We start from the raw sequence: 27,209 nt of genomic DNA, 5'->3' as shown, positions 1-27,209 counted from the left end.
GAGCAGTGTGGAATGCCTTCAAGAGAATCGAAGAAATAGCTAAGAGGATGAAGAACCTCCTGCTCTGGGCACATCTTTTTGACTCCACCATTATCCCTGCACTAACATATGCCTTTGAGACCTGGGCCCTACGAAAACAGGATGAGACCATCATTCGAGTCTTCCAAAGAGAAATTGACAGAACTATGCCTGGAGTATCACGCTTCACTCAAGTGAGAGAAGGAATCCAGAGTTCCGACCTCTGCCAACAATTGAGAATCAGGGATATGGTCTTGTTTGCCAAGGCGTCGAAAATCAGATGGGCTGAACACATAATGCAATTTGAAGACGACCACTGGACTAGAGCTATTACCAACTGGATTCCATGAGACGTAAAATGAACACGTGGCCGCCCACCTACAAGATTATCAGACTTCTTCGTAAAGACCCTGCATGAATGGTTTGAGGTTCTTTATGTTCCTGGAGTGAGCAGACACCATTGGGCTCCCCTAGCATGTGACAGGGGTGAATGGAGACATTACTGGCACCCATTTGAGCAAATCAATGAGTAACGGGATGTCAAGTGATCAAGTGATCATTTCCAAATAACTAGACGCTTCGTTTTCACCTTGAAATCTTATTACAGTACCTATTGACTAATTAGAGAACATTTTTTTTCTTTTCCTTGTCTTCTTTTCCTTTCAGGCCCTAAGTGGAAAATTTGGGTGGAATGTGAATTTTAGGTAGAAGAAACTATGTTGCAAAGCCTTCAGGATAGATATGATTATGGAATTGGTTCAGCAGACAGAATGCTTGCCTTGCATGTGGCTGAGACAAGTTCAATTCCTGCCATCCCATTGATCCCTGAGCACCACCAGGAGCAGTTCCTGAGTGGAGATCCAGGACTAACTCCAGGACATTGCCTGTTTTGGCACCAAAACAAACAAACAAAAAAGAAATATTAATCAGGGTATTTCCAAAAAAATGTGGATGGGGTTTTGTTAAAGGCCAAAAATGAATGAGTTGTGAGAAAGAATTGGGTAAATGAATCTTTCTTTTGGAAAATGAATTCTGTAATATTTGAGGGTTTATTATAGACATAATGAGTAGAGTGTCACAGACAGTAAGGAGGAGGATGATAAATAAAAATATCTGATTTATATTTGGAAGAAATTACGTCTTGATAGGGACAGGAGAATTAGAACAAAGGTTAAGGTGCTTGCTTTACATGCAGCCAACACTTGTTCACTTCTAGGATCTGAATATGGTACCTCAACTATGTACAAGAGTGATCCCTGAGCAGAGACATGAGTAAGCTCCAAACACAACTGCGTGTGTGCCTTCAAAAAATAAAAATTAAATAAAATGATAGTAGTTGAAGGTTGAGGAATACACAAAGACTCCAAGTCAATGCATCAACTTCTATTTGAATGCTTTTTAACACTACACAGGTGCTCAATTTTCTTATGAATTAATTGACTAATTGTTTTTCTATCCCAACAAGCTACCATGAAGTGGAGTTGTAATTCAACTAGTATATAGAATTTAGCTTTGACATATAAATTCACCCAATAGTGTTTTAAAATATGATTCATAAAATATGAAGCACTAGAAGTGTCATAAAGTGAAATAAAGGGGAAAGGTACTCACTTAAAATATATTTCACAAGTCACTCATTCCTAGTAACATGCATGTTTTTTCACAATATAAAATACCCATCAATATTCTTTTTCCATAGGAAAAATATTGCCTGTCCTCTCTTGCTTGATTAAAAACCAAGCACAGCAAAAACACTTGAGGGGCTTTCTAATCATCAAAGATTCAGTTTTGTCTTGTATCCTTTTAGTGTTAGTATCGCTCATCCCAATTCTTGAAAAATTCTAATCTCTTTTAATAAAGGATAAAACTATGTGGGGGTCATTTTTATACCTCTGAAACAGAGTGCTGCTATATATTTTTAAGAATCTTTCCTAGTTTTAGATGAAAACCTTCAGATTACTTAGACCATTTACCATCTTTAGTGTATCAAGTTATTTTTCCTTAAATTTACTTAACTACTAAAGAATTTCTCAAGAAGTGACTTCAAAAACAGTAATTTTCATTTTGCAGTTTGTAATAATCAAGACTGTGCCTGGCAGAAATTGGACTCTAGCTTGATGTAATAGCTCACATGTGAAGGCATGTGAGTGGCACACCTGACTTAAAGTGGCTGCTATGTTGATACTTCCCATCATGCATCTCTCCTTTCTCCTATCTCTGCTCTACTTTTCCCTAGAACACTATTGTTGAAGAGAGCTATGAGGCTGGAAATGAGAAGAATAAGTTAGTGGTCACCAGCTATTCTGTCACTGCGGCTTTGGAACCAGTCAGAGCAAAAGCTTTTATCTTTTTAGTTCTAGTGATGGATTTGAATGTGAGCTCAATAATATGATTAACCCTACCTGCAATAGTTGCTCAGTTTTTTGAGCAAAAAAATGTTTTTAGAAAATTGTGGAGGGAGAATAAGATCATGTGTCTTCTTAGCACACAAATAACACCTGCCTCTACTTTACCTTATGTCTCTCTCTCCTCCTGGATATGCCCCCCTCCCAACCCTCCCGTAACTGAGAACATAACTCAGATCCTCTCTGTCTCTGCATCCCCAGGCATTTGGTGGCACTGAGACTCTGATGCTCTGGATATTCAGTGCAATTCTCTGGGTGATATTTATTTCTCTTCATCAAGCTCAATTTGAGCTCTTCATGACCCCTAGGACCTATAGAGCAAATGATGATTTTAACCAACCCTGGCACAATCAATACATATTTGAAGCAAAAACAGCTTTATCAAAATTAAAAGTGCCATTTAGTAAAAAGGAACCATGTTAGTTTAGTTGAGAGCATGTATCATAGCCTGCTGTCAGTGCTGTTAAATCTTACTCCCTGGCATTGGATTTCTTTTGTCAGCCCTGCAGCCCCACTTCATCCTGAAACAAGAGATATCTCTTTTTTTCATCTTTTTCGGTGCTCTGGGAGGAGGACCAGGAGGCAAGCATGACACAGTGACAATCTTGTATCTCCTCCATATGTGTTTATGTTAATGTGAACTTGGGAATTATTTTGTCATGCTTAGGCGTTGTTCTTTAGTGTGTTGGTTTTGTCTATTCTTATTTCGAGCCATAAAAACTAAGTCAAAAACTCACAAAATCTTATTTTAGACCTTTGATTATCCCTTTCACTTCAGAAATAACATTTTTTTTAAAGTCTGAATCTTTGATCTGGTCCTGCCCTGAAGTTTTGCCAACAAAACCTGATGTGGGGTTGGAATAGGTCTGCCCATTTAAGAAATCCTAAGATTAGTAATCTTAAATCGTGTACTTGTGGGGTCTGATTGATAATACAGTAGGTAAGATGCTTGCCTTACATGTGACAACCCAGGTTCAATCCATGAGTCCCCTGAGCCCCTCCAGAAGTGGTCCCTGAGCACAGAGACGGGAGTCATGTTTGAGCACAGCCTGGTGTGCCCCCACCCTTAAATAATGTTTATTTCTTTTTGTTTTATTTGTTTTTATTTGATTCAGACTGAGACAATGAAGACAAATAGAATCCACTTCCCAGTTTCAGGTTTCCATGGATTTTCCTTTAATGGAGTTTTGTCTGCTTATTTCATGAAAAGATTACTCACCAAGTGGCATTTCTGTCCCAACCTTAATCTGGTTGTTCCAAGGTTGTATTTCTCCCAGTCCCCTTTTAAAACTAATGTTACTCTACGAGTAAACTGAGGGAGAATCAAATGTTCAAAATAAGTTAATTCTAGAATAGTAGGGGAATTACCATTGGGAGAATATATGCTGGCCCAAACTGTAGGAGATTTTATGGAAAGCTTGGATTTTGGTCCTACTGTACTTGAGTATAAGGAGAACAAACAGAAATAAAACTAACTCAGTCCAAGCAGTAAATCCATTGACCTGACATGAGAGATATTCTTAAGAAGATTCTCACGGCTGGAGCCATAGCACAGTGGGTAGGGCGTTTGCCTTGCTTGCAGCCGACCTGAGTTTGATTCCTAGCATCCCATATGGTCCCCTGAGCACCTCCAGGAGTAATTCCTCAGTGCAGAGTCAGGAATAACCCTTGTGCATCGCCAGGTGTGACCCCCCCTCCAAATAAAGAAGATGCTTATTAGGTGGAGGGAATTTTTGATTCTCTGTAAATCATACATGTATGGGAAATCAGTCTTGGTCTGCAGTTCTGTTCTTCTGAGGTCGCATGTTTGATTCCCCAGTTCCTTCCTCTAGTTCCATCTTAGAATAATTTTTTTTCTCTGTTATGTTGGTGTAAAACGTCCCAGAGGGATTAGATCACATGGTAGTGGCAGAAAGAAGGTGCCTACTTGCAACAGTGTAAGCTTGCCATCTGATGTTTCATTTTCTTATGTCCCTAGAGAAAAGACCATGAAGCATTTTTACGTTTTTTTCTCCTAAGCTCAGAAAAGCTCCATCTCCACTGTACACAAAGATTGAATTCTGGACTCAATGTGAAGACAGCTAGGCATTTTTTACTTTCCTCCTCTGTCCACCTACTTTATCATTTCTTCGTTGCTCTCAAGAGTGATACATCTGCCCAGTTCAGACAGCCTAATCAATGGCTGAATAAATAGCAATACTCCTACAAAAAAAAAAGTAGTGATGCATCTGAATCTATGTATCCTCCTTTCCTCCCCCACCCACTTGTCTCCCATTACCCTTCTTACTGTGCTTGTAAGAACAAGGGCACACATACTCCTCATTGCTATGCTCACTGGAGCTCACATGTCTGGGAGTGGTGCTCACATATGTTCTGGTTGTAATGCTTGCTTGGGGTTCTGCACTTTATGTTACAGTGCTTGTGTGCATGCTTACTAAGGGTTGTGCACTCTTTATCCTGTGATACACACCTGATCACCAGGTGTGACTCATTGTTCATGGTGCTCACTCATTTGTGGTCATCAGTGGCTACACACTTTAGTCATAGTGCTCATTCAGACCTTGCTGCAGTATCCTGGAGATCACACATTCTCTTGTGGCACTGGGGACCCACTCAGCCATGACGCTGGGGCTGTTCTTGCAGTATGTGGGCAGCAGTGGGGATAGAACTCTTGGCCTCATGCTTTCTGCTAGTGAGCCATTCCAAGACCAACTGCCTGTATTTTGTATTTCTTTTGTCTGATTTATAGTCTGTAGTTTCTTGGTCACTCAGATTCAGATGCTCAGATCTTTTGATTTCCTCTGGTAAAAAAGTAATTATTCAGAAACACTGTTTTATTATAAGTTCAGGTATACAACATTGTAAAACAACATCTTATATATTGGGTTCTGTTCACCTTCAAAAGTCTGACTTTTGCACTTCATCTATATACTGGTTTTACCCTGTCTTTTCCTGTATACACTATTTTGTTTGTACCTTAAATATTTGGCTTATTTGCTTGTTTATTCTTTAGTTGTGTTTCTTTCCCTCCCATACATTAGCAAAATGAGTGTTTGTCTTTGTCTTATTTAACTAAGAATAATGCCATTTAAGCTGATCTCTATTATGTCAAGTGGCAGGAATTAATCTTTTTATGTAGCAGATATTTCATCGTGCATATAACCCACTCAGCCACCAGTGGCCACTTAGGTTGTTTCTAGTTACTGAACAGTGTGCTTAATACTCTGATATACATGGGGCTGCATATATATTTTTGAATAGTTATTTTCCTGTCTTAAATACCCCAATGAGGGTACCATATCAGATGGATTTCCCCCCTTGCTGGTTGTGCCAGACTGCAGGGCTGTCAAAGTCACCTCAGCAAAAGGTTAAACTCTCAGTCTTATGCTTGCCTGGGTGCTCTAAGCCACTAAGCCAAATTATGGTAGAGCCCACTAGATTGTCTCTTTTTATATTGTCACCATTAGGATTTGAACTTAGAGCTTCATGCTTGCCATGATTGCACTTTAAGCCACTGGAACCTCTTTGATACTCCCCAATTTTTATTTTTACCATTTTTGAGTACTCTTTATATGATTTGTCATAATGACTACACTTTGGTTCCCTGATGTAAATCATTTTTTCTAGTGCACCAGCCCTTTGTATTTTAATATAAGACCATCTTTTTTTTTACCCACTACACCCCTGATAGGTCTTTATTCCAGTTCATCATAATTATTGCCAACAATTTGCACCGACACTTTATTTTCCCTTCTCTAACTCATGATATGAATTTCTGCTTAGTCTTTTTTTTTATTCTGTTTTGTTTGGGAGCCACACCCAGTGATGCTTTGAGGTTACTCCTGGCTCTGCACTCAGGAAATCACTCCTACTGGTGCTTGGGGGACCATATGGGATGCTGAGGATGAAACCTGAACTGGCCACATCCAAGGCAAATGCTCTATACATTGTACTATTTCTACGACCCCAAAGAACAGGTTCTAGGTAACCCTATCTAGGTCTGATTTTGGGTTCTGCTTCTTATAAGCCATGTGCTCTTTATGGCCTATAGTCCCCGTGTCTTTCTACATAATGGGGAGAATAATATTGAGGGTGACTAAGTCATTGAAACAAAAGCCAATAAATCAGTGCCTACCACATTGTTAGACTGTGTGACTTTAGCAATTTCTATTACTAATTTCTAAGTGGGTAATGATATCAATCCATATTTAACCAATGAAGAAACTAAATGTCTTGCCCAGGGATCAGAAAAGTTAAGCAATGTATTCAAATGTTCAAAGAGAGCAAATGAGAGTGTCTCTACTGTGAATCTGAAGCCCTACACTTAATCATTTATTTTCACTCTAAGATCCTGCTGTTTTTAAAAATCAATTGGTTTCAGCAGTTTACAATCAATTTTAGTAATATAATATACTATTATAAACATATGTATATAAATATTTATACACCTTTAAGTATGAAGGCATTGCTATACTAACTGAGATTCTTTTCTTTTTCATTTTGAAGATTGTGATTGCCAGCATCATGTGCACTTACAACAAAAATGACTGGATGGAACTCTCCAAAAAGGCTGAGGTAATGATTTATTTATTGTATATTTATTTTATTTCTTCTCTTCTTTTTTTTATTAGTTTTAAATAAAGTGCTGCCATCAAAAATAGCACAGTAGAAATAAAATTGAATGGAAAATGTAACTTAAAATATTTCTATTATAATTTGTTTACCCTGTGTTTTCATTAAAATGATGGAAATGTAAATTTAAAAGGAATATACTCTATTAAAGTGGTCCCTTGGATTTCACACACTACCTAAAAACCTTTTATTTTCTATATCCATATATTCTTGATTTGCATATTAAGCCAACTGTATATTATGATAGATGTCATGATAAAATTTAATTCTACCTTTGAGAGTCTTACTCGATCTTACCTTGCCTTTAGGCAAACTAGTTTGACAGTGAGAGAAGAAATTTTGAATATAAAGCTCTTGAATATTTAAAATATAAAAGGTTCATTTAATACTATTCTGGTTTGAATATAGACATGCATAAAATGGTAGGACAGAGTGCTCCTGTATATGGAACACTAGTCAGCAGGTTTTCTGTAATATAAATCGAATCCTGCACAAATGCAAACAACTAACCATGCTCCTAAAATTTATTTTTCAAACAGAAAAATACATAGTTAAAAATGTGCACTTATGTCCATCATGCTGTCATGAAAAATAATCTAGAAAGACTTAGTTAGGGTTTCTTGAAAGCCTCTCAGAAATAAATATAGAAGACTAAATGAGACAACACTTATGAACTAATGACTCTCCATTATAAAATACTATAAAGCTTTTTATGTGTCTAAAAGTATTGTTCATACATCTTACCTGGATATTTTAAAACTGTGAGGCAAAGAAATCACTTATGGAATTTAAGGGGCTGGAATTAAAGATGATCAGTAATTGGTTTCTTGATCTTTGGTGCTGGGTCCATTTTATACATGTATTTACCTAATTGAGCGTGAAATCTTCAACAGAGTCCATGCTTGGCATGAGCTTTGCCAATTTTAAGCTGACTTTGATAAATGACTTCATCACATTGTTTGCTTCTCTGTATATCTGTAGCATAAAATACTTTCAACTATTTTTTTCAGTAACAATGGTAATTTTTTTAAATACTTTGATATGTTTCTTAAAAAAAATTGGTTACAATATGTCTGCTGACAGGTTTTTTTTTCACGTTTCTCATATTCTGTATCTATTTCTTCACCTGTAGTTTTTTTTTAATCAATATCACTATAGTAAGTGCTGATAGAAAAATAATAGGGAGGGGAGGAAATTAAAAAAATAAAGGAAGAAGAAAGATATGCTTTTCTTTCAATCAAAATAGACTGTGGGATGTCTGCACAGAAAAGCAATCTACATATCAAGAAGGTCAATCTGTAAATCAGTGGTTTTTTAACCTTTTTACTTCTGTGGACCAGCAAAGGTCAGTGGAGCAGCAGCTGAAAACCACTGTCAGTTCCGAGGCACTAACTTTTCAGATTAGCACAAGTCTGCTTTTACAAGAATAAAAACTATTCTTATAAATGGTGTTAATGAAAGCAAACCCAAAATTATTCCCTCTCCTCATAAAATATGGACCACCTCAGTGCTAGGACATGAAGAAACTGTCCTCAGGCCTTCGTGCCCCACTGACATGGCATTCAGTGCCAGGATCCCATCACAGCTGCCTCCAGATAATGCCCTAGCACAGTGAATACTGGGCTTTTTTTATGAGCACATTCTTCAAAACCAATTAAAACAGATGTTCTTCAAATGGAAGAGCCCACATTATCTGAAACAAACAGAAGTAACATTTCAGTGCACAACTACTCAGGACTGGTGATGGTGATCTGGGCTGTATCTGATTCACTCTTGTTTTGGCTGATCAGGACCTATTCACACAGTAAATTTTTTTTATAAATATGTGTTGTGTGGAACTGAAATAGTCTATCAGTATGCCAGAAAGGTAGGAGTTTTTCTTCAACTACTGAACAAAAAAAAGAGAGAGAGAGAGAGAGAGAGAAATCTAAGAATGTTACTAATTTGACACATAATTGTAGAAAATTTCCCAGAGGTTTCCTCTCTGTCTCTGTCTCTGTCCCTCTCTGTCTCTGTTTCTCTCTGATGGTGCACAATAAACAAATAAAATTAAGTCATTGAGAAATGCATAAAAGAAGGGTTTAGTGGGTGGTGGATTCTATTGTTAAACTGAAAAGAAAGATTTCAGTTCAGTGTGGTTTATTTCCAGGGAAAAACTTTGTTTTCTGAAAAATATGTGAATAATAAAGAAGATAAGTTGATTATTCATTCAATTTAAAAGCATCAGTTACTTGAATTTAGCCTAATTTAAAACTGCACCCAGGTTCTATTTATTTTAGTGACCTGTATAGTTTTTTATGTTTTTTGAAATAGTGAAACAAGAACCTGGAGAGACAGTGCAAAGGATAGGACTACACCCCTCAGCACAACATATTGTCCCTTGAGCTCACCAAAAGTAATTTCTGAGCTTAGAGCAAGGAGTAAATCTGTAGCATTACCAGTGTGGCACAAAATTTATTTTTAAAAATCGTATATACTATTAGCATACATAAATAACCTCTAAAAATAAGCACTATATTCATTTTAGTTTTTCCTAACCCCATCAGGATCCTTATTCAGTTACTTCTTTCTGTTCTTTATGGGTCATGAAATAATTTGTTCCATGACCATGCTCTTAACTTATTGTATGTTTTATGGTGCTTATCCTGTCCCTTTTTGATGCTAGGATAGCTTATAGCTTGCCCGGGGTTTGCCCAAGTCCCTTGCCAGTGCCCTCCTTTTGGGGTGCTAGGAGCTAAGGGCAACTGAGGCTTAAGTCAAGTAAACATGACAGATGCCAAGGAGTAAATATTACTCTGAATCAATTAACTCCAAATTTACAAAAGCATAGCATTACTGTTATCCTGTGTCTATACAAAAAGGACATTGCTCTAAAGGTCATAAACTATGCAAAAGACATAAAAGAAAGAGAAAAACAATATTTCACTTGCATATACAAAATCCAGAGTCCTCAGAGGAATATGACTTTACAGATTACAGGGTCTGATTTGGGAATATAGTATTGAACAGATCGAGCAAAGCAGAGCAAAGAGGAGAAGTTAAAGATGAACACAGGAAAGGGAGTGCCTCGGGAGCACTGTGATGGTGATGGGGGTAACTCAATAAACTTAAGCTCCCTGCAGGGAAAGAAAGGACAAATCAATGTTAGACCTAAAATGTTTGGAACTATAATCTAACATGAAATCAGCCCTCCTTGGCTTCCCTGGGCTAATCTCAGACCTATCCCTGAATCCTTCCTGGAGTACTGAAAACAGTCCATCAGTATCATGTTGAGTGAAGTGATTCAGAGAAGAAGTGATTCAGAGAAGAAAGACAAACACAGGATGCTCTGTCTTATTTGTTACGGTATATAGAATCCTGGATGAGGAAATGTATTGTAGTAAAGGGGGGATGCCTAGCTCACCCTTGGCCCCAGAGTTTACAGAGGAGAATGACAGAGAAGGAAAGAAATCAGGTGGAAAGAAGAGAACAGGAAGTAGTGTTGCACAGGGGTCAGGACTTCAGTTATACTGGTGATATGGGTGAGTGGTACAGCCATGGATCCAAAACACAGACTCAACAACATGGAAAGCATAAGATCTAAGCTGCAACCACTGGACCTTTGTAATGTGCCTGTCAGGATGACAGGAGGGGATGGCAGGTGGGGACAGAATATGGAACAGGTGGAGGCAAGTTGACACTGGTGCCGGGTTTGCTGTTGAAATATCATATGCCTAAAACTCAATATCAAAAACTTTGTAAATTAAATTCTTTAATAAAATTAAAAATTACTAAAACAATAAAAAAAAAAAACCCAGTCAGGAGAAATGTTGTTTACCTGAGGCACTTCAACTGACTTATCAAGGAAGGGAAGGGTCAGAAGTCTTCAGTCAGTGCAAGTCTCAACAAAGAAGCGAGTTCCTGAGGGCAGCTGTTCCTCAGGCAGGAAATGAGATTGGGATGTAAGCCGAGCATTCACACTGCAGTGGGTAGGCCTTGCCCTGTTTGGGGATCAAGGTCTTGAGGATCTGGGCCCTGAGCTCTGTGTGCTGGCCCAGACACAAAGGATGTTGCAAGCACAGTACATGTATGGGATAGAGAAGACCCGTGATTAGTGATCCTATTAAGATAATATTAGTGTTAATATGGGCTAGAGCGATAGCACTGCGGGTAGGGTGTTTGCCTTGCACAAAGCCAACATGGCCGACCCAAGTTCCATTCCTCCTCCCATCTCGGAGAGACTGGCAAGCTACCGAGAGTATCTTGCCCGCACGGCAAAGCCTGGCAAGCTCCCCATGGCATAGTTGATATGCCAAATACAGTAACAACAAAGTCTCACAATGGAGACATTACTGGGCCTGCTCGAGAATATCGATGAACAATGGGAGGACAGTGACAGTGATGAATTTCAGGATTGTTTTGAAAACTTTCATGGGTATCCTGATAGGGACCACATTGATCTTGTATAGTGCTAATAAGCATTACTTTCCATTATTTTTTAGATCAAAGCTAGGGATTGTCCAGTTGGATTTTTTATTTGAAAAGAACGATGGATGGATAAATAGTACTTTTAAAATATGTATTTTCTCTAGTCCAGATACTATTCTCAGTCATGTTTTAGCAAACTTATTTAGGATTTATAAAAATAAAAGTATGAGTTTTATTAGTTTCTTCTTTCAATGAGGAGCAGACCACCCAATTCTTGGGGACTGCTCCTAGTGCATTTGTACTCCTGGAGTGCTCTTCAGATCAAGTGGTGTTGGGGATTGAACCCAAGGCTGCCATATGCAATGCTTCTGGCCCAAACTTAAGGTATCTCCTGTTTTTGTTAGAGATGAGGAAACTAGACAATATATAGCTAAATAAAATGTGCAATTCAACATCTGTCACATAAATGTAAATGAGATTCAAAGCCATAAAATCTGGCTCAAAAGTCTACTGTACATAATTTACACTTTGTAATAGGTAAATGGTTAATAAATCGATAATGTATGATACTAGAAACTTCAAATTTTCTGTCACTGCATTTTATTGTGTAATTATTTAGGTCAGGTAGAATAAACTTTGGACTAAGTGACTAAACTAAAAAGCTTGTGAACAACAGGAATCAGAATGCATGCCCAGTTTCAATTAATTTAACATTTCATGCTAATTCAGCACCTAAGACTTTTGAATGTCTTTAGTTGTTTGGAAGTAGAGTTAACTGCCTTTGAAGGTGGTGTACATCAGTGATGGGATTTTTTAAACAGAAGCTAAATAAATGTTCTGATCTTTTTGTGTTATCATGAACAGGATTATCTCAGGGTTTTAATTTAAAGACTAGGATTTTTTCGTAACCTTTTCAGGTGTTTTGGTGAATTGATGCTTGTACAACATTGGGGGAATTTTTAATAATTCATCACTGACTTGATATTGATTTGGTGGTTGCATAAGATTTTAAGTTTTACATCAAGTGTAAGACTGTTAAGTCATGATTTTCTTAACATATAGTAACTACACATATAGAGTAAGTGATTTCTAGTAAGGAAGTTTCTAGTAAGTAGGAATGTTTTTCTCTACATTCAACATTTTAGGATATAAGATTTTAGTCTCATTTATAAGTTATGGGACATTGGGTAATCACTACTTCTATACTCAGTTTATCAGTTGTAGAACGGAAATCATGATATATCTACTACAGAGAGATAACACTATGTGTGCAGCCTAGTGGAAGTGACCAATAAATGTTAATTATTGTTAACTATAGTCATAAATAATTGTAGACTCACATTTACATTTTTTAAAGAAATGGGCTGGAGCGATAGCACAGCGGGTAGGGCGTTCGCCTTACAAGCGGCCAACATGGCCGACCCGAGTTCAATTCCTCCGCCCCTCTCGGAGAACCCGGCAAGCTACCGAGAGTATTCGATATGCCAGACACAGTAACAACAAAGTCTCCAATGGAGACGTTACTGGGCCGGCTCGAGCAAATCGACGATCAACGGGAGGGCCTTTACCTTTACCTTTTTTTAAAGAAATGTATACAAATGTTACCCAAATCTTCTTTAATCAAAACATTATTGAAGCAGCTTGCTATTAATTGTTCTTTTTCATCTAAATTAAGAAATCTATGTAAAATATTTGAAATCACTGAGAAATGATAAGAAAAGTACAATATTGTTTGTAATTGTTATGTATAATCTTTTAATTAAACTGCTAATGCCCACGTGACCTGGCTTTGAAACAGGTCATATTATCTGCAGTTTGCACTTGAGCCCATAGAGGCAAAGAGGTTAACTGACTTGCCCATGCTCCACAGTCCCTTAGCAGACCTAGGATTAAAACTCAGAGTTCACTGGCTTGTGCTTTGTCAATGTTCATTGTCAAATCAGCAGAGGAAAAAAGTTGCATAATTCATGGTAATTCTCAAATTATATGATGTATTTTATAACTAAATTAGCGAAGGAAAAACCATAAGGTAACTGTGTTATAAAACAGATTGGTAATCAAATTAACTTTCACAAATGTGCAGTAAAAATCCAGACTCACTAATGAATGAAGATGGGCAAGAAAATTGATCATGAAATGGCTAACAGGAATTGTGAGTTTATTTAAAGTTATACTGAAAATTCACTAAGGAAGAAAAACAACAACAATCTTAAAATCCTTTCAAGCAAAAAGGAGAAATTACTGTTGAAGTTCTAATATTCTTGGAAGACAGGGATATTTTTAAGTCTTCACATACTCTATAAAGGGCTTTCACATGGCCATATTAGCTTGTTACTAAAACTGTTTGAAGCTTCCAATTGATCTTACTTTAAGAAAAAATGCAAGGTCAAGGTCCTAGGAGGTGCTGCCAGGATAAAGGCTCAAGCCTTACATGCTGCAGATCTGGCTTAATTCCCAGCTTCTTTGACTCCCTAGCACTGTCCAGCATTTCTTGGCATAGACCCGGATCACGGTTCCCTGAGCACCTTTGGTTTGTACAAGGCTGTTGCTAGCATCTCAGGGCCCAAGCCACAAACCATCTATAGGCTTCTGCATTGAACAGAGGCTTGGTTGGCCAAGTATCACCGGGAGTGGCCTTCGGGCCCCTGAAACTCTATTTGGGAGCACTTCCCAAAGAGTCATTTACTTTAATCCTCCAACCTTCAAACTAATACATTAAATTATTGATGTAAAGTGCTTTTCTTTAACTAGGAGAGATAGCTCAAGAGGCTAGAGTACATGCACTACATGTGTGAGCTCCAGGTTTGATCTCTGGCACTGCATGGTTCCCCAAAGAATACCAGAAGTAATTTCTAGCCACTGAGCTGAAACCTCCAAGTAGCACTAGATGTGGCCCCCAAACAAGAATAAGAATAATAATGAAACATAAAAATATCTTTTCTATTCTTAGTTTTTTTTTTATCATGTTTTGCTTTTTACTGACGGTAACTCGAGAGATTCTCCAGATTTTCTAAGAATATTTGGAATGAGCTATTTTTGTTCACTTTTTGTAGGAATCATTTATCAACTAACAAATTGCTGAATTAAATAAGGAAGGTTTACTTTTAGTTATAAAAGTAAGACAGAACTATCATTACCTCGGTTCTTATCATGAGTTTTTGAATCAATAAAGTTGTTCAGTTAATAACATTTAAAGTTTTATTTTATTCATTCTGGCAAGCTAGTTATATTTTTCTTTGCTCTCCTGTTTTTATTATCAATTATCCAGAATTAGTAAGATTTGTCTCTATAAAAATAGGAGCCGTGGGTAGATAAATGTGATGTCAAACATATCTGAATTATAATCTCTGCCTTGTCACTAAATAACCAGGCTTATTATTTAACTGCTGCATGTTGCAGTTTCCTTGTCTATAATATTGGTATCATAATAATCCAAGATTATGAGGTAAAGAGAGAGAAAGCACTTCAAATTTGGAGTGCACCTTATAAGCACGCAATAAATATTTATTGTTGTGATAGCCATTGCTTTTGTTGTACACAGTCTAACTATAGAGTCAGAATACATCTCACAAGATAGCTGTGATGAGGAAAACAGAACTGTTAAAATTTGATAAATGTGACCTAGGTGAAAATGTCAGTGGTGAAAGCCTATCAGCACACAACTAATACTTTGCTTTTTCTTTCATTTCCCTTCCACGTCTTGAAGGCTTCTGGAGCAGATGCCCTGGAGTTAAATTTATCGTGTCCACATGGCATGGGAGAAAGAGGAATGGGCCTGGCCTGCGGGCAGGTAAGGACCACGCCAGCTGCTCCCGTGCATGCCTGTGTCCTAGAAGAGCCTCCCATTTGGCTAGTTAGTGTACCTTAGGCAAGGAGATGTGAGGCTCAGATGACTGGATGGAGACTTCCAGGTCTGCATTGTTTAAATATTTAGTGCTTAAAAAGTGGAAAATGAGGGAAGCTGAAATGATGGCAACTGTTTAGTTTTATTGAGGAAAATATCACATTATGTGCTTGACAGGAAGTAATATCATAACAAATAGTTTTTCAAAGCGCTGAAGCAGAATTAGCTGATTTCCAATGCAATGTTCTTTATTCATTCCTGATGCTGATCCAGTTTCCCTGGAGCAATATACTGTACAAAATGCATTGTTCGTAGTGATTTTGTAGTAAATGGGGCACAGCACAAATTGCATTTTACATTTTTTAGCATATGATCATTATTCCCTAACTGTGTTTTGGAAGTTGCAAAAAGACGTTAATGCTATTTTTATTTTGGGGGTACAATAAATGGAACCTACATGTGAAAATACTTTCAAGAGCCTAATGAATAAAATGCGAAAAGATATGTTAATGTGTAGAAATATTGCACCTCGATGTAATGAGATACAGTGTTGTATGTTAAGGAGCAATGTAAAAGCTTAATGCTAAAAAGGTGAATGCTCTGCATCTAATTTAGCTTTCCATCCCAGAGGAAAAAGGTGTGAATTAACTAATATGAAATGTTAAAATTTATGACAAATTTCCTAGTAGCAGAAAGTTTACTTTTATCTCCATATCAGGCATAGGGTTCTCTCTGTCTAGTTAATCCCCAACTGTTTCTCCTTCCCCAAGTCTTTGAATTGATTGGAATTAAACTCGGGAGTCCTTAATTTGGAAAGGCAAAAAAAAAAAAAAACCCATTTATTTAAATGAACATAGGCTGCTATTTTCATATTACCTTAGCATGCAGGGAGGATTTTAAAGTACCTTGTAAATATTTAATTAACATTCAGAATAGATCTGTGACTTATGAAGAAAACATTCTTTTCGAGCATCAGGAGAGAGCAGTCTAGTCAAATGTTTTCAAGCATAACCCATGTTCTACTTACAACTAGTTACACAAAAGAATGATCAGGAAGTTGGTAAAGAAACCAAACCCCAGATTTGTCCTATGGAGAGGAAAAACGTTAAGTCATGGCTTTAATGAAATGCATCATGTGATGTTAGTATGTCAATTTATTTATTTTATTTTATTTTATTTGCTTTTTGGGTCACACCCAGCGATGTACAGGGGTTACTCCTGGCTCTGCGCTCAGGAATTACCCCTGGCGGTGCTCGGGGGACATATGGGATGCGGGGAATCGAACCTGGGTCGACCACGTGCAAGGCAAATGCCCTACCCACTGTGCTATTGCTCCAGCCTCTCAGTATGTCAATTTAATGTAAAGACAAATATGAGGAAAAATCCTAAAAAGACATCCAGAGCAGGGTCAGAGGAAGTCTCTTTTCTCATCCATTCATTCTCGAGATTTTTTTAGTTACATAGATTAAAAGTTAAACTGTCATTTATTCTGAAAACGTTGCCCAATTCCCACTCTCAGTTTTGATTTTTTTTACTTTTGTTTCTTTTTGGGTCATACCCAGCAATGCACAGGGGTTACTCCTGGCACATGCACTCAGGAATTACTTCCTGGCGGTGATCGGGGGACCATATGGAATGCTGGGAATCAAACCCAGGTCAGCGATGTGCAAGGCAAACGCCGCGCCCGCTGTGCTATGGCTCCAGCAACCCAGTTTTGATTTTTAAGAGTTGACTTCCTTTCTGTGAACCCAATCTAGCTGTTAAGCGTGTTAGATGTTTTGTCTCCAAAGAGTCACTTTAGGCCAGGATAAAATTTTGCACAACTTTTTTAGCTGAATTATAATCCCAAGTGTTACAATTTTGAAGTCAAACTCACCATTAAGATCTTGGAGCCATACTGTGGCAGGCAGGGTGTTTGCCTGGCATGCAGCAGACCTGGGTTCAATTGCTGAGTTCCAGCTGCCCTGCTAGCAGTGTGCTCTTAATGCAGAGCCAGAGGTAAACCCTGAACACCACCAGGTATAGCACCAAAAGCAGAAAAAATTCGGAAACATGTGTGATTACTTTGGACCTGTGAATGTTTAATATTTTTAAATGGTAGAAAGTGCATAAGTTAATTTAAGGTGGTGGGTGGCTGGGGTTTGGGGCGACGGTAAGGAAAACTTTTCTATTATTGATTCTCGGACGAGGACAAAATTTCTGGGATTGAATCATTTTCCTTATTTCATTCATTTTCTAATTTTATTTTTCTTTAATTTTGGTGCCACAACAAGTAGGAGTCCTCAGGGGCTTACTCCTGGCTCTGTACTCAGGAATCACTCCTGACAAGCTCAGGGGACAATATGGGTGCCAGGGATTGAACCTGAGCCAGCCACATGCAAGACTAAAACCATACCTGCTATTATCTCTCAAGCTCCTCTATTTTTGTTTTTGTCTTCATTCATTGTTACTCACTTCCTAAAATTCAGTCCTACAGGGTCTAGTCTCACACCACTTTTAAGTGTGTGGGCCAAGAATTTATAGGCAGTATTGAGGGTTGGTTGCCATTTTAGTTCCTGATCCTCAATGAATTATAGAGTTTGAAAGGCCCTTATGCAACTACAGAACTTGTGTGCATTACCAGTCTGGTAAATGTTTCATGAATTAGAACAATTCACAATAGTTCCATGGCTAGAACATGTCTTCCTTAGAAGGCTCCTAGATTTTTGCTGCTTCTGATGTTTCTAGGAACCCATAATAATCTACTTCCTTATAAGAGGTAGAGGAACATAGAAATAACTTGGTGGCTAAAAGCACTTGTCTTGCAAGTGTGAGACCCTGAGTTTGATTGCTCTTACCACCCATATGCACTGAATAGAGATCTGCTATTTGGAACAGAACACCCATGGGAATACAACATTTAAGAGTTGACTTTCTTTCTGTGAACCCAATCTAGATGTTAAGCGCCTTAGGTGTTTTGTCTCCAAAGAGTCAACATATGCTTATCTGTTTATCTGCTGCACAACTTGGTTTTGCCACCGTCACACCTGAAAACGTGCAATTGATGATGAGCAACACTCCAAAAATATGTGATCACCTCAGCTAAAAATGTTTGAGCAGGGGCAAGAGCAATAGTACAGCAAGGCGGGCATCTGCCTGACATAGGGCTGACTGAGGTTCGTTCCCCAGTATCACAATATTGTTCTCCAAGCACCATCAGGAGTAATTTCTAAGTGCAGAGCCAGGAGTAACCCCTGCATGTCATCAGGTGTGACCCAAAAGGCAAAAAAAAAATATTTAAAGTAAAGATAAGAAAAACTGTGAGCATCTCAGCTAAGAGTGTGACTGTTAGCAACACATGTATGAGCAACACAGTGACCCCTTAGGAGCACTCCACTGAGAGTGTTGGAGTACCAAAATTTAAAAAGTGCTGCCTTGAAAAGTATATGAGAATCATCACTAATATGTTTGACCACATGTCATCTCAAAATAGTACCTAGAAAGCAGCACTGTAACACTGTCTCAGTGCCGTCCAGTTGTTCATGGATTTGCTGGAGCGGGCACCAGTAATGTCTCCATTGTGAGACTTGTTACTTTTTTGGCATTTTGAATACGCCACAGGGAACTTGCCAGGCTCTGCCATACAAGCGGGATACCGGTAGCTTGCTGGGCACTTCAAGAGGGACGAAAGAATAGAACCCTGTTTGGCCGAGGGCAAGGCAAACGCCCTACCCATGGTGCTATTGCTTCAACCCCTGAAATTGAGAATTTGAGTTGCATTAGTTGTTTGCAAAGTGAAACCATGTAATCTACTAACCTCTGGATACAGCTGAGTGTGTAAATTCAGTTTCATTCTTTTTGCTTTTTCTACGACCACCAATATTACTCTATCTAGCCACTTCCCTCCTAAAATATTAGTTTCTATTTCCAAACCATGGAAATGAGATAAATGATGTTTGAATCCACTTCCAGCTTTAGTATTTTGTGAATATTAGCATAAATAACAAGCTATTATGTACTTTTAAAACTTCCTGTAAAGAGCATTGATAAAACCAAAACAAGGGAAATATATTGTAAGAATGAATATATATATATATGAATAATACATATTATGTTGTTCTTTTCAAATTTTAAAAATCTACCAGATGTTTCTGTGTTAGTTGATGGGACCCCTACTAACCTTCCTTTTGCAAAAGTGAAGATGTGGTCTAGTTTCACTGTGGACATTCCAAAGAGGAGTCAGAGTTTCATCACATAAGACATAAATAGGTTTATATGTCTTTTTCCTTTAATCTGTTTTTTTTCCCATTTTAATCTGAACTCTCTTGACAAACAAGCAAATAAAACTGTTTTCTATATATCACAGACCACAAACTGTGTCAGCTGCAACCATAGTCTGAACTTTAACTGGCCAGAAAACCTGAATATAGAGAAAGTGAAAATCAAGTGCAAGGCCAAACTTTGACGTTTTATAGTCATAAATTCTCTTTCTTGAAATGTGTAAAAATATAAGCAAATCAGCACCTATTCTTAAAGAATTTGTCTCTGGTATTAAAGGAATATCTCTGATGTTATAACATTCAGATTTAAACTTGTCTACATGAAGTCTCTAGTAAAACATTTCCTATGATAGAGTAGTATTTTATGAAGAGTTAGTTTATAAGGAGTTCTAGAAAATCCAGCTTAAAATATACTAACATCTACTTTACATCTCCTTTTCCTAAATGTTTACTAGTCTTATGCCATTGAGTGAATAACCCTCTTTTATACTGGTGTAGTTAAAATGAGCATTTTTATTTCCATCTGAATGAATATTTTCTAACCCACACTTATTTGAGATTATAGTAAATCTTAAATTTATTTTTTTCGGTTTAGAAGTTATTATCAACCCTTTAAAAGTAGGAGGATTTTGCAAAAAGGTCTGCTTCTTTCTTCTCTTGAAAGAATTAGATGTGGCCACAGTTGACCTGTGCTGCCTCATAATGAAGAACTAGAGCTTAATTAAGCTACTTTAAAATTTTTATCTGATTCACGGAAGTAGCAGCAAACATTTGACTGAGGATAAGTACAAGTACAAGTTTTATGAGTGTGTGCTTTTATGATTCCGCCTATATCCCAGATTTCTTTCTGACCCTTGGGAACCTTGAAGAATCACTGGCTGCTTCCTTCAATTAATACAACCTCTAAGTCTTAGACCCTCCCCCAGCTACCAAAAGAAATCAACAGGCCACATGCTCTTTTTTTAAAGCAAGTGACAATATGCACCATGGGACTTCTCAGTATTAGTTATGTAATCCTCTTAAAATGATTTTCTCCTGCCATCAGAAAACATAAATGTTTAAAGCCTTTTCTTAAGCTGTTTGCTTCCTTGTTTTGAGTTGATGATTTGGCATAATGAGACACAGATTTTTATTTATTTTTTTTAAAAATTTATTAGTGAAACACCATGAGGTACAGTTGTAGACTTACAAATTTTTATGCTTGGGTTTCAATTATACAATGATCGAAATACTCATCCCTCCACCAGTGTCCATTCTCCACCACCAATGATCCCAGTATCCTTCCCACCCCTCACCCCCCACCGCCATCCCACCCTACCTCTGTGGCAGGGCATTCCCTTTTGTATCTCTCTCCTTTTGAGTGCTGTGGTTTGCAAAAGAGACATTGAGTGGCAATCATGTTTGGTCTATAGTCTACTCTTACCATGCATCTCCCATCGTGGAAGGAACCTCCCAACACCCTTTATTTGGTGCTCCCTTCTCTATCTGAGCTGCCTTTTCCCCTAGGAAGACACAGATTTTTAAAACACAATGGAAACCTCTAGAGTTTTCCAAATCATTTTTCTTACATAAAGACAAGGAATCAGGAACTAGGAAGACGGACAATTTACCTTTGCTGAGGACACCAAAGAAGAAGACCCAGGGACTTTGCTGAATCACTGACCCTCACCTAAATCTCTGTCCATTATCTCTCGCAGTGTCATTTGGATGCAGCACCGTTCCTAGGAAACTGAGTAACTCAGCACAGTGACCCAGGGACTCTAGGTTCTATACCTGTTTGTATACTATTATTTCCTCAGTCTGGAATTTATGTTTCCAGTGGAAATTATCCAAATTGAAATTACCTGGGTAAATAGTCCAATGGACAGATCTTATACTTTTTTGCAGAAGGCCTGGGTTCAATTCCTGGCATCATCTATGGTCCCATAAGCACCTCCAGGAGTGACCCTCGAGATCACTAAGAAAATGATGGTTGGAAAGATCGGTCAGCATGGGAAATGGGTGCTGAAATTAGATAATGGACCAAAAGTGATGGCTCTCGGTATCTTTGTTGCAAATCATAGTGGCCAAAAGTAGATAAAAGGTATGTGGGAAAATGCCTGTCAGGAAGTCAGAGAGAGAGTGGGTAAAGGGGGGGGGGTAAACTGGGGAGACTGGTGGTGGGGAATGTGCACTGGTGGAGAGATGGGTGTTTAAATATTGTGTGATTGTAACTCAAACATGAAAGCTTGTAACTGTATCTCACGGTGATTCAATAAAATACAATTTAAAATAAAAAGCAGAAATGACCCTAGGGCTCCAAGCCAACAGCACTACGGTGCATAGTTTCAAGACAAAATAGGAAACAAAGAAAGCACCTGCTTCATTCTATCTCAAATGACATCTACTGTTTAAGTCTTACCAGTCAACCAGCCATACTTTTCTTGAGAAAATAAAAAGAATATATTAACAGATAAACAGATAAAGATTATGCCATAATAAATCTGGATTACTTTCCTCAGCAATTTTAATTGGGGGGGGGGGGGAGCACACCTTCACTATTCCTAGCTCTGTGCTCGAAGTGATCCCAGGAGACGCGCAGGTGACCATATGTGGTAACAGGGACTCAAACAAAGATAGTGACCTAGCCACATACAAAGCAAGTGTCTTTCCTCCTTTGCTATCTGCTTGGCCCTCCCTAGCAGTTTTAGGAGACTGTGAGGATCCTGACTGTTAGACCCCTGACCCTTGATCCTTGTAGGATTTTCAGTGTTCATTGAATAGCTCTATCCAATGATAAGTGTGATTGCTGAATAGTGCACAACTATTTATAAGTAATGACTTTTTAATGGAAAATTCCAGCACGGGAGTATAATTGGAGGTGGGAAGTACTTATGCTTTCCTAGTAAAAGCCATGCCATGAATAAAGATGATGATGATGCAGTTATCATCGGCAACATCTCACTAGCTTCCATCCGCTGTGTTTATTTATATACATGCTCTGCATCAGATTTATAAGAAGAGAAATGTTCAATTCAAACAGTATTACCATTAATTTTTATCGTGGCTAAATACATATACAGTCCAGCTTTCATCAGTATTTCTGCAAAAACAGATTTGAAAGAGGTAAATGTTCAGTGATCTTTAGAAACTATTGACTTAAATTAAGATTGTCCAAAAGAATACTTGGATACTTCCTTCAAGAGCTCGTCTCTGTGTCCAAATTCAATTTATATAAACTCTGTGTGTTTGTTTTTTAAAAAAATAGAGAAGCACTTGTTTCTGTTAAAGCTTGCCAACATTTTTCATAAAACATTAACCACAGATTATTACTTTTACCCTTGCCAGAGAGCAGATGTCTGTCACAGTAAGAGAATCCAAAACCAAGTGTGAGGACCACATTACCCCAGATGTGCTAGCACTTCCCTTGGGAAATAAAACCTCCCTCTAGCAGCTGGTTTAACCAAACCTCATTCTCATCTGCAATTCAGGATCCAGGAAGCAATGACCACAGCCTTCCCTAGATGGAGTTCCCATTAGGTGACTGTGGAGGGGACAATGATTGTATTTTAAATCTAAAACAACTGGCAAGTAGTAGTTTTTCTTATATTCCCCAATGGGTGAAATTCAAGAATTCAGGAATATGAGATTTCAGTGATAGAGAAACATAGGAACCCCATTAATGGAAAATACAAGGAAACCACAGTGATTAGGGAGAGTCTTAAATAAGGATCACTGAGTTGGATTTGCATTGTAAATAGTGGCCCCTATGTTTCCTTAAGATACAAGCATAGTAAAATACTACACTGCCCTGAATATAGTGCTTAATCATGTTCTGATCTGCATAGATCAATTTCATTCCAGAAAGCAACTTGAGATTTGTGAATTTACTGGGCATATGTAGGATAGATGAGGTTAATTTCAGTGTGTTGAGCCCCATTTACAGATGTGGAAAGTAATGAACTGAAAGATAACATTAATCTGTCAAGAGGTATGACAAATAGCTGCATCGTATATGATCCTGAAAAGCGGGCTGAAACATAGTATTAATACACATTTGAATTTTCCTATTACTCATCTTTTCAAATGGAATGTTTTTCAATTATATTGTATTTATTTTTAGAATTATAATTTTAGTAATGGTTTAAAATGATCTTATTTATAGAAAAAATATATAACTAAAAAAGAAGTACTTTTCTTTATTGTATCATACTGGCCAACTTTTAGTGGATTTTGGTTCTCTGCCATAAACATGGAAAAGGGGTTGAGTAGATAACTGTAGGAGAATTATAAGTAGTATTATATAATTGCCAATATTTTGCCATGAGCTATTTTTTCAATGAGTTTTTAAAATTTTAGTTACTAGTTTGGTTAAAAACATGTGCTATAACACAGTGGTTAAGGCATTTGCCTTTCACGTGGCCAACCCGGCCGACCCAGGTACGATTCCTTCGCCCCTCTTGGAGAGCCCGGCAAGCTACCAAGAGTATCTCACCCTCATGGCAAAGCCTGGCAAGCTACCCGTGACGTATTCAATATGCCAAACATAGTAACAAGTCTCACAATGGAGACGTTACTGGGCCCGCTTGAGCAAATCGATCAACAACAGGAGGACAGTGCTACAGTGCTACCGTAATTATCATATTCCCCACATATATATCCTCTCAGAGAGCCCAGCAAGCTTTGGAGAGTATCCCACCCACATGGCAGAGCCTGGCAAGCTAGCCATTGCATATTTGATATGCCAAAAACCATAATAATAACAGGTCTCATTCATTCCCCTGACCCTAAAAGAGCCTCCAATATGTTGGAATGACGAGTGAGGAGAACCTGCTAAAATCTCAGGACTGGGATGAATGGAGACATTACTGGCACCCGCTCGAGTAAATAGAACAATGGGATGGCAGTGATACAGTGATATTCCCCACATAAAGCAGCAATTACGTATTAAGTGCTCTTAAACATTCTCAAATGATCACATAATATTAAATTTGAAAAATTTAATTTTTTCATAGTATGACCGTTGACTGTAACATAATCATGAATGAAAATTGTCTTTCTTCCACATGGCAATGCACGTGGCAATGAGGTAGGGAGAAGCCATGGCTATTGACTATAATACTATGAAGAAATTCAATAGCATTATGTCATGCCAAGTAATCAGCATCATCTTTGCAGTCATTAAGTTGGAAACCCAAATATTAAGATATAAATATTGGTTTATCTTTATATAAATATAAAAGTTAAATCACAGGTAGAGGATATAGTATGGGATCCAACTGGATTAGAGTATTTGGAAAACCAGGAAAGGTAAAAAGGTAAAGGCCCTCCCGTTGATCGTCGATTTGCTCGAGCGGGCCCAGTAACGTCTCCATTGGAGACTTTGTTGTTACTGTGTCTGGCATATCGAATACTCTCGGTAGCTTGCCGGGCTCTCCGAGAGGGGCGGAGGAATCGAACTCGGGTCGGCCATGTTGGCCGCTTGTAAGGCGAACGCCCTACCGCTGTGCTATCACTCCAGCCCAGGAAAAGTAGACAAAATCAAAGATTTCGTCTTGGGAAAGATTCAAGAAAGATTCAGCAGTCAAAGGCTGTACATGTAAGACTAGAAAACAAGATCAGTCCTGAAATCTATGAGCACCCAGTTAGACTACAAGCAGCAGAGCTAAGGCATGAGATGGGACCATGAGTAAGACAAAGCTAGGGAAGGCAAAAGAATCACCTTTCAGGCGGACCTTAAAATTAAAGCAACTTCTGAAAAATGTTTTACTAGAATCCTCCTGAAGACAGTCTTTCAGAGCAGCATTTCCCAAACAGGCCATTTGACCACTTTTTAACCCCCAAGTTATTTCGCAGAAGCTATTGGCAAAAATCACAAAAATGCTGGGGCTGGTTGGGAAGAGACTATGGGACAATCAATAGGACAAGAGCAGAGTTGGGAGATACCTGAATGAAATGAGAATGCAAGTCAGAAAAGGTGTCCTGTTTCAACATCTATTCATTTAAGGCTTCTGAAAAGGAGTTGATGAGTCATGCAGGAAGGAGGCACATTTTCTGCAAAGAAGGAAATATTTCCATTACCTTTCAAAAATTAGTTAAGGAAAATAAAATAATCACAATCATGGCTTTTAATGTCTAGCTATCTTGATTTAATATGGAATATTCGGTGGCTTTTGTCTTCATCATTTTGCAGCCCCATGACCATGTTCATGAGGTTGTGCCATTAGCAATCACCAGGTCATTTGTACTGATATTGATGATGGAGCCGGGATCTAATAACAAGTATGCTTTGTAGTTAACTTTACTTTTGTTGTTCTTTCACTAATAGGTCACATTATTAATAGCTATGTGATTAAGAAATATGTTCTTTAGAAAAATTTTCAAGGGGAAATAAGTTTAAAACATGAATTTCAATTTCTGCCACTATGAGATGTCAGAAGTATCTTTGCATCTTTTCTCATACTAGTTATTCTTTATTTTCTACCTTGAAAGTTTAAGTGTTCACTCTTCTTCCTCTTTTACCACTGGGTGGATTCAGTTTGCAAAGTCCTCAGTTGTAAATACATTTCCATTTCATGAGCCAGCCATAAAAAATAAGAAAATATTTTTTTCTTATTTATAAGTGTTCTAGGTCACTATCAGTAGAGCACTGTAGCACTGTTCTACCTTTGTTCATCAATTTGCTGGAGTGAACACCAGTAATATCTCCATTGTGAGACTTGTTACTGTTTTGGTCATATTGAATACGCCACAGGGAGCTTGCCAGGCTCTGCTGTGTGGGCGGGATACTCTCGGTAGCTTGCTGGGCTCTCCATGAGGGACGGAGGAATTGAACCCGGGTCAGCCACATGCAAGGCAAACACCCTACCCACTGTGCTACCGCTCCAGCCCTGATCACTATCAAAGAAACAAAATTATCTGCTGAATATTCTCCTTTGCCACCATTATTTTGACAAAAACCATAAAATTGTGTGGTGATATCATGGGCAGGTCACATTGTTTTTCTCTGAATATTTTCACTGTATTTTTTAATATGGAAGAAATTATTTGGAGGAATAATTGGATACCTTCATTTCTAGTGCTTATTTTCTATTCCTCCATCCTCTGTTCATTCTTGATTTTCTTCTTATATATTTTTAATCTAGTTTTGAGAGACTTTTAGTGAATATTCATCTCATTATTTTAGAAATAGGAGCTATATGTCTTGTGTATGTATACATTATGCTGCCAAAACTATAAAAAGTTCTCTACTTTTATTCAATTAAAAATATTTAGGAGTATCTGCAATGTGCCAAGAATTGAATGAAATAATAATAATAATAATAAAAAGAATTGTATGAAATACTAGGAACTTAATGATGGGAAACAATGACTACCGTCTGTCCTCACTACCGTCTGTCCTCACTTTTATCATCTTTATGATGTGTTGGATAACTTATTTCCTAGGTTGACTAGATGGTTACTGAACAACGTACTCCATGATAAATATATATAACTGGCATAATAATAATGAAGTCACGGTTTATTGTACTTGAAAAACGTAAAAAGCTTCTGCCACATTCTGAAGGATTATTTAGATAAATGATGTTTGAACTGATAACTAAAATATTTAGATGTGTTTTTGCTGACTTAACTAGGATGGCTTAGAACTCCTCTGCAAATATA

At 37.8% G+C, this 27,209-nt stretch overlaps 1 protein-coding gene across 1 annotated transcript in view; it reads left to right on the top strand.

Moving 5' to 3' along the window:
- Nucleotides 1–27,209, top strand: part of DPYD (dihydropyrimidine dehydrogenase) — a 960,132-nt gene that overhangs the window by 596,015 nt on the left and 336,908 nt on the right. Inside the window, exons 15-16 of the mRNA XM_056139087.1 lie at nucleotides 6,930–6,998; nucleotides 15,169–15,252. Of these exons, the coding sequence (XP_055995062.1) occupies nucleotides 6,930–6,998; nucleotides 15,169–15,252 (153 nt within the window). The remainder of the gene's footprint in view (nucleotides 1–6,929; nucleotides 6,999–15,168; nucleotides 15,253–27,209) is intronic.

The sequence above is a fragment of the Sorex fumeus genome, unplaced genomic scaffold, assembly GCF_029834395.1.
Source record: "Sorex fumeus unplaced genomic scaffold, SorFum_2.1 ptg000131l, whole genome shotgun sequence".
Lineage (NCBI taxonomy): Eukaryota > Metazoa > Chordata > Mammalia > Eulipotyphla > Soricidae > Sorex > Sorex fumeus.
The sequence above is the reverse complement of the archived record's forward strand: the minus strand, read 5'-3'. Positions and strand labels throughout refer to the sequence as shown.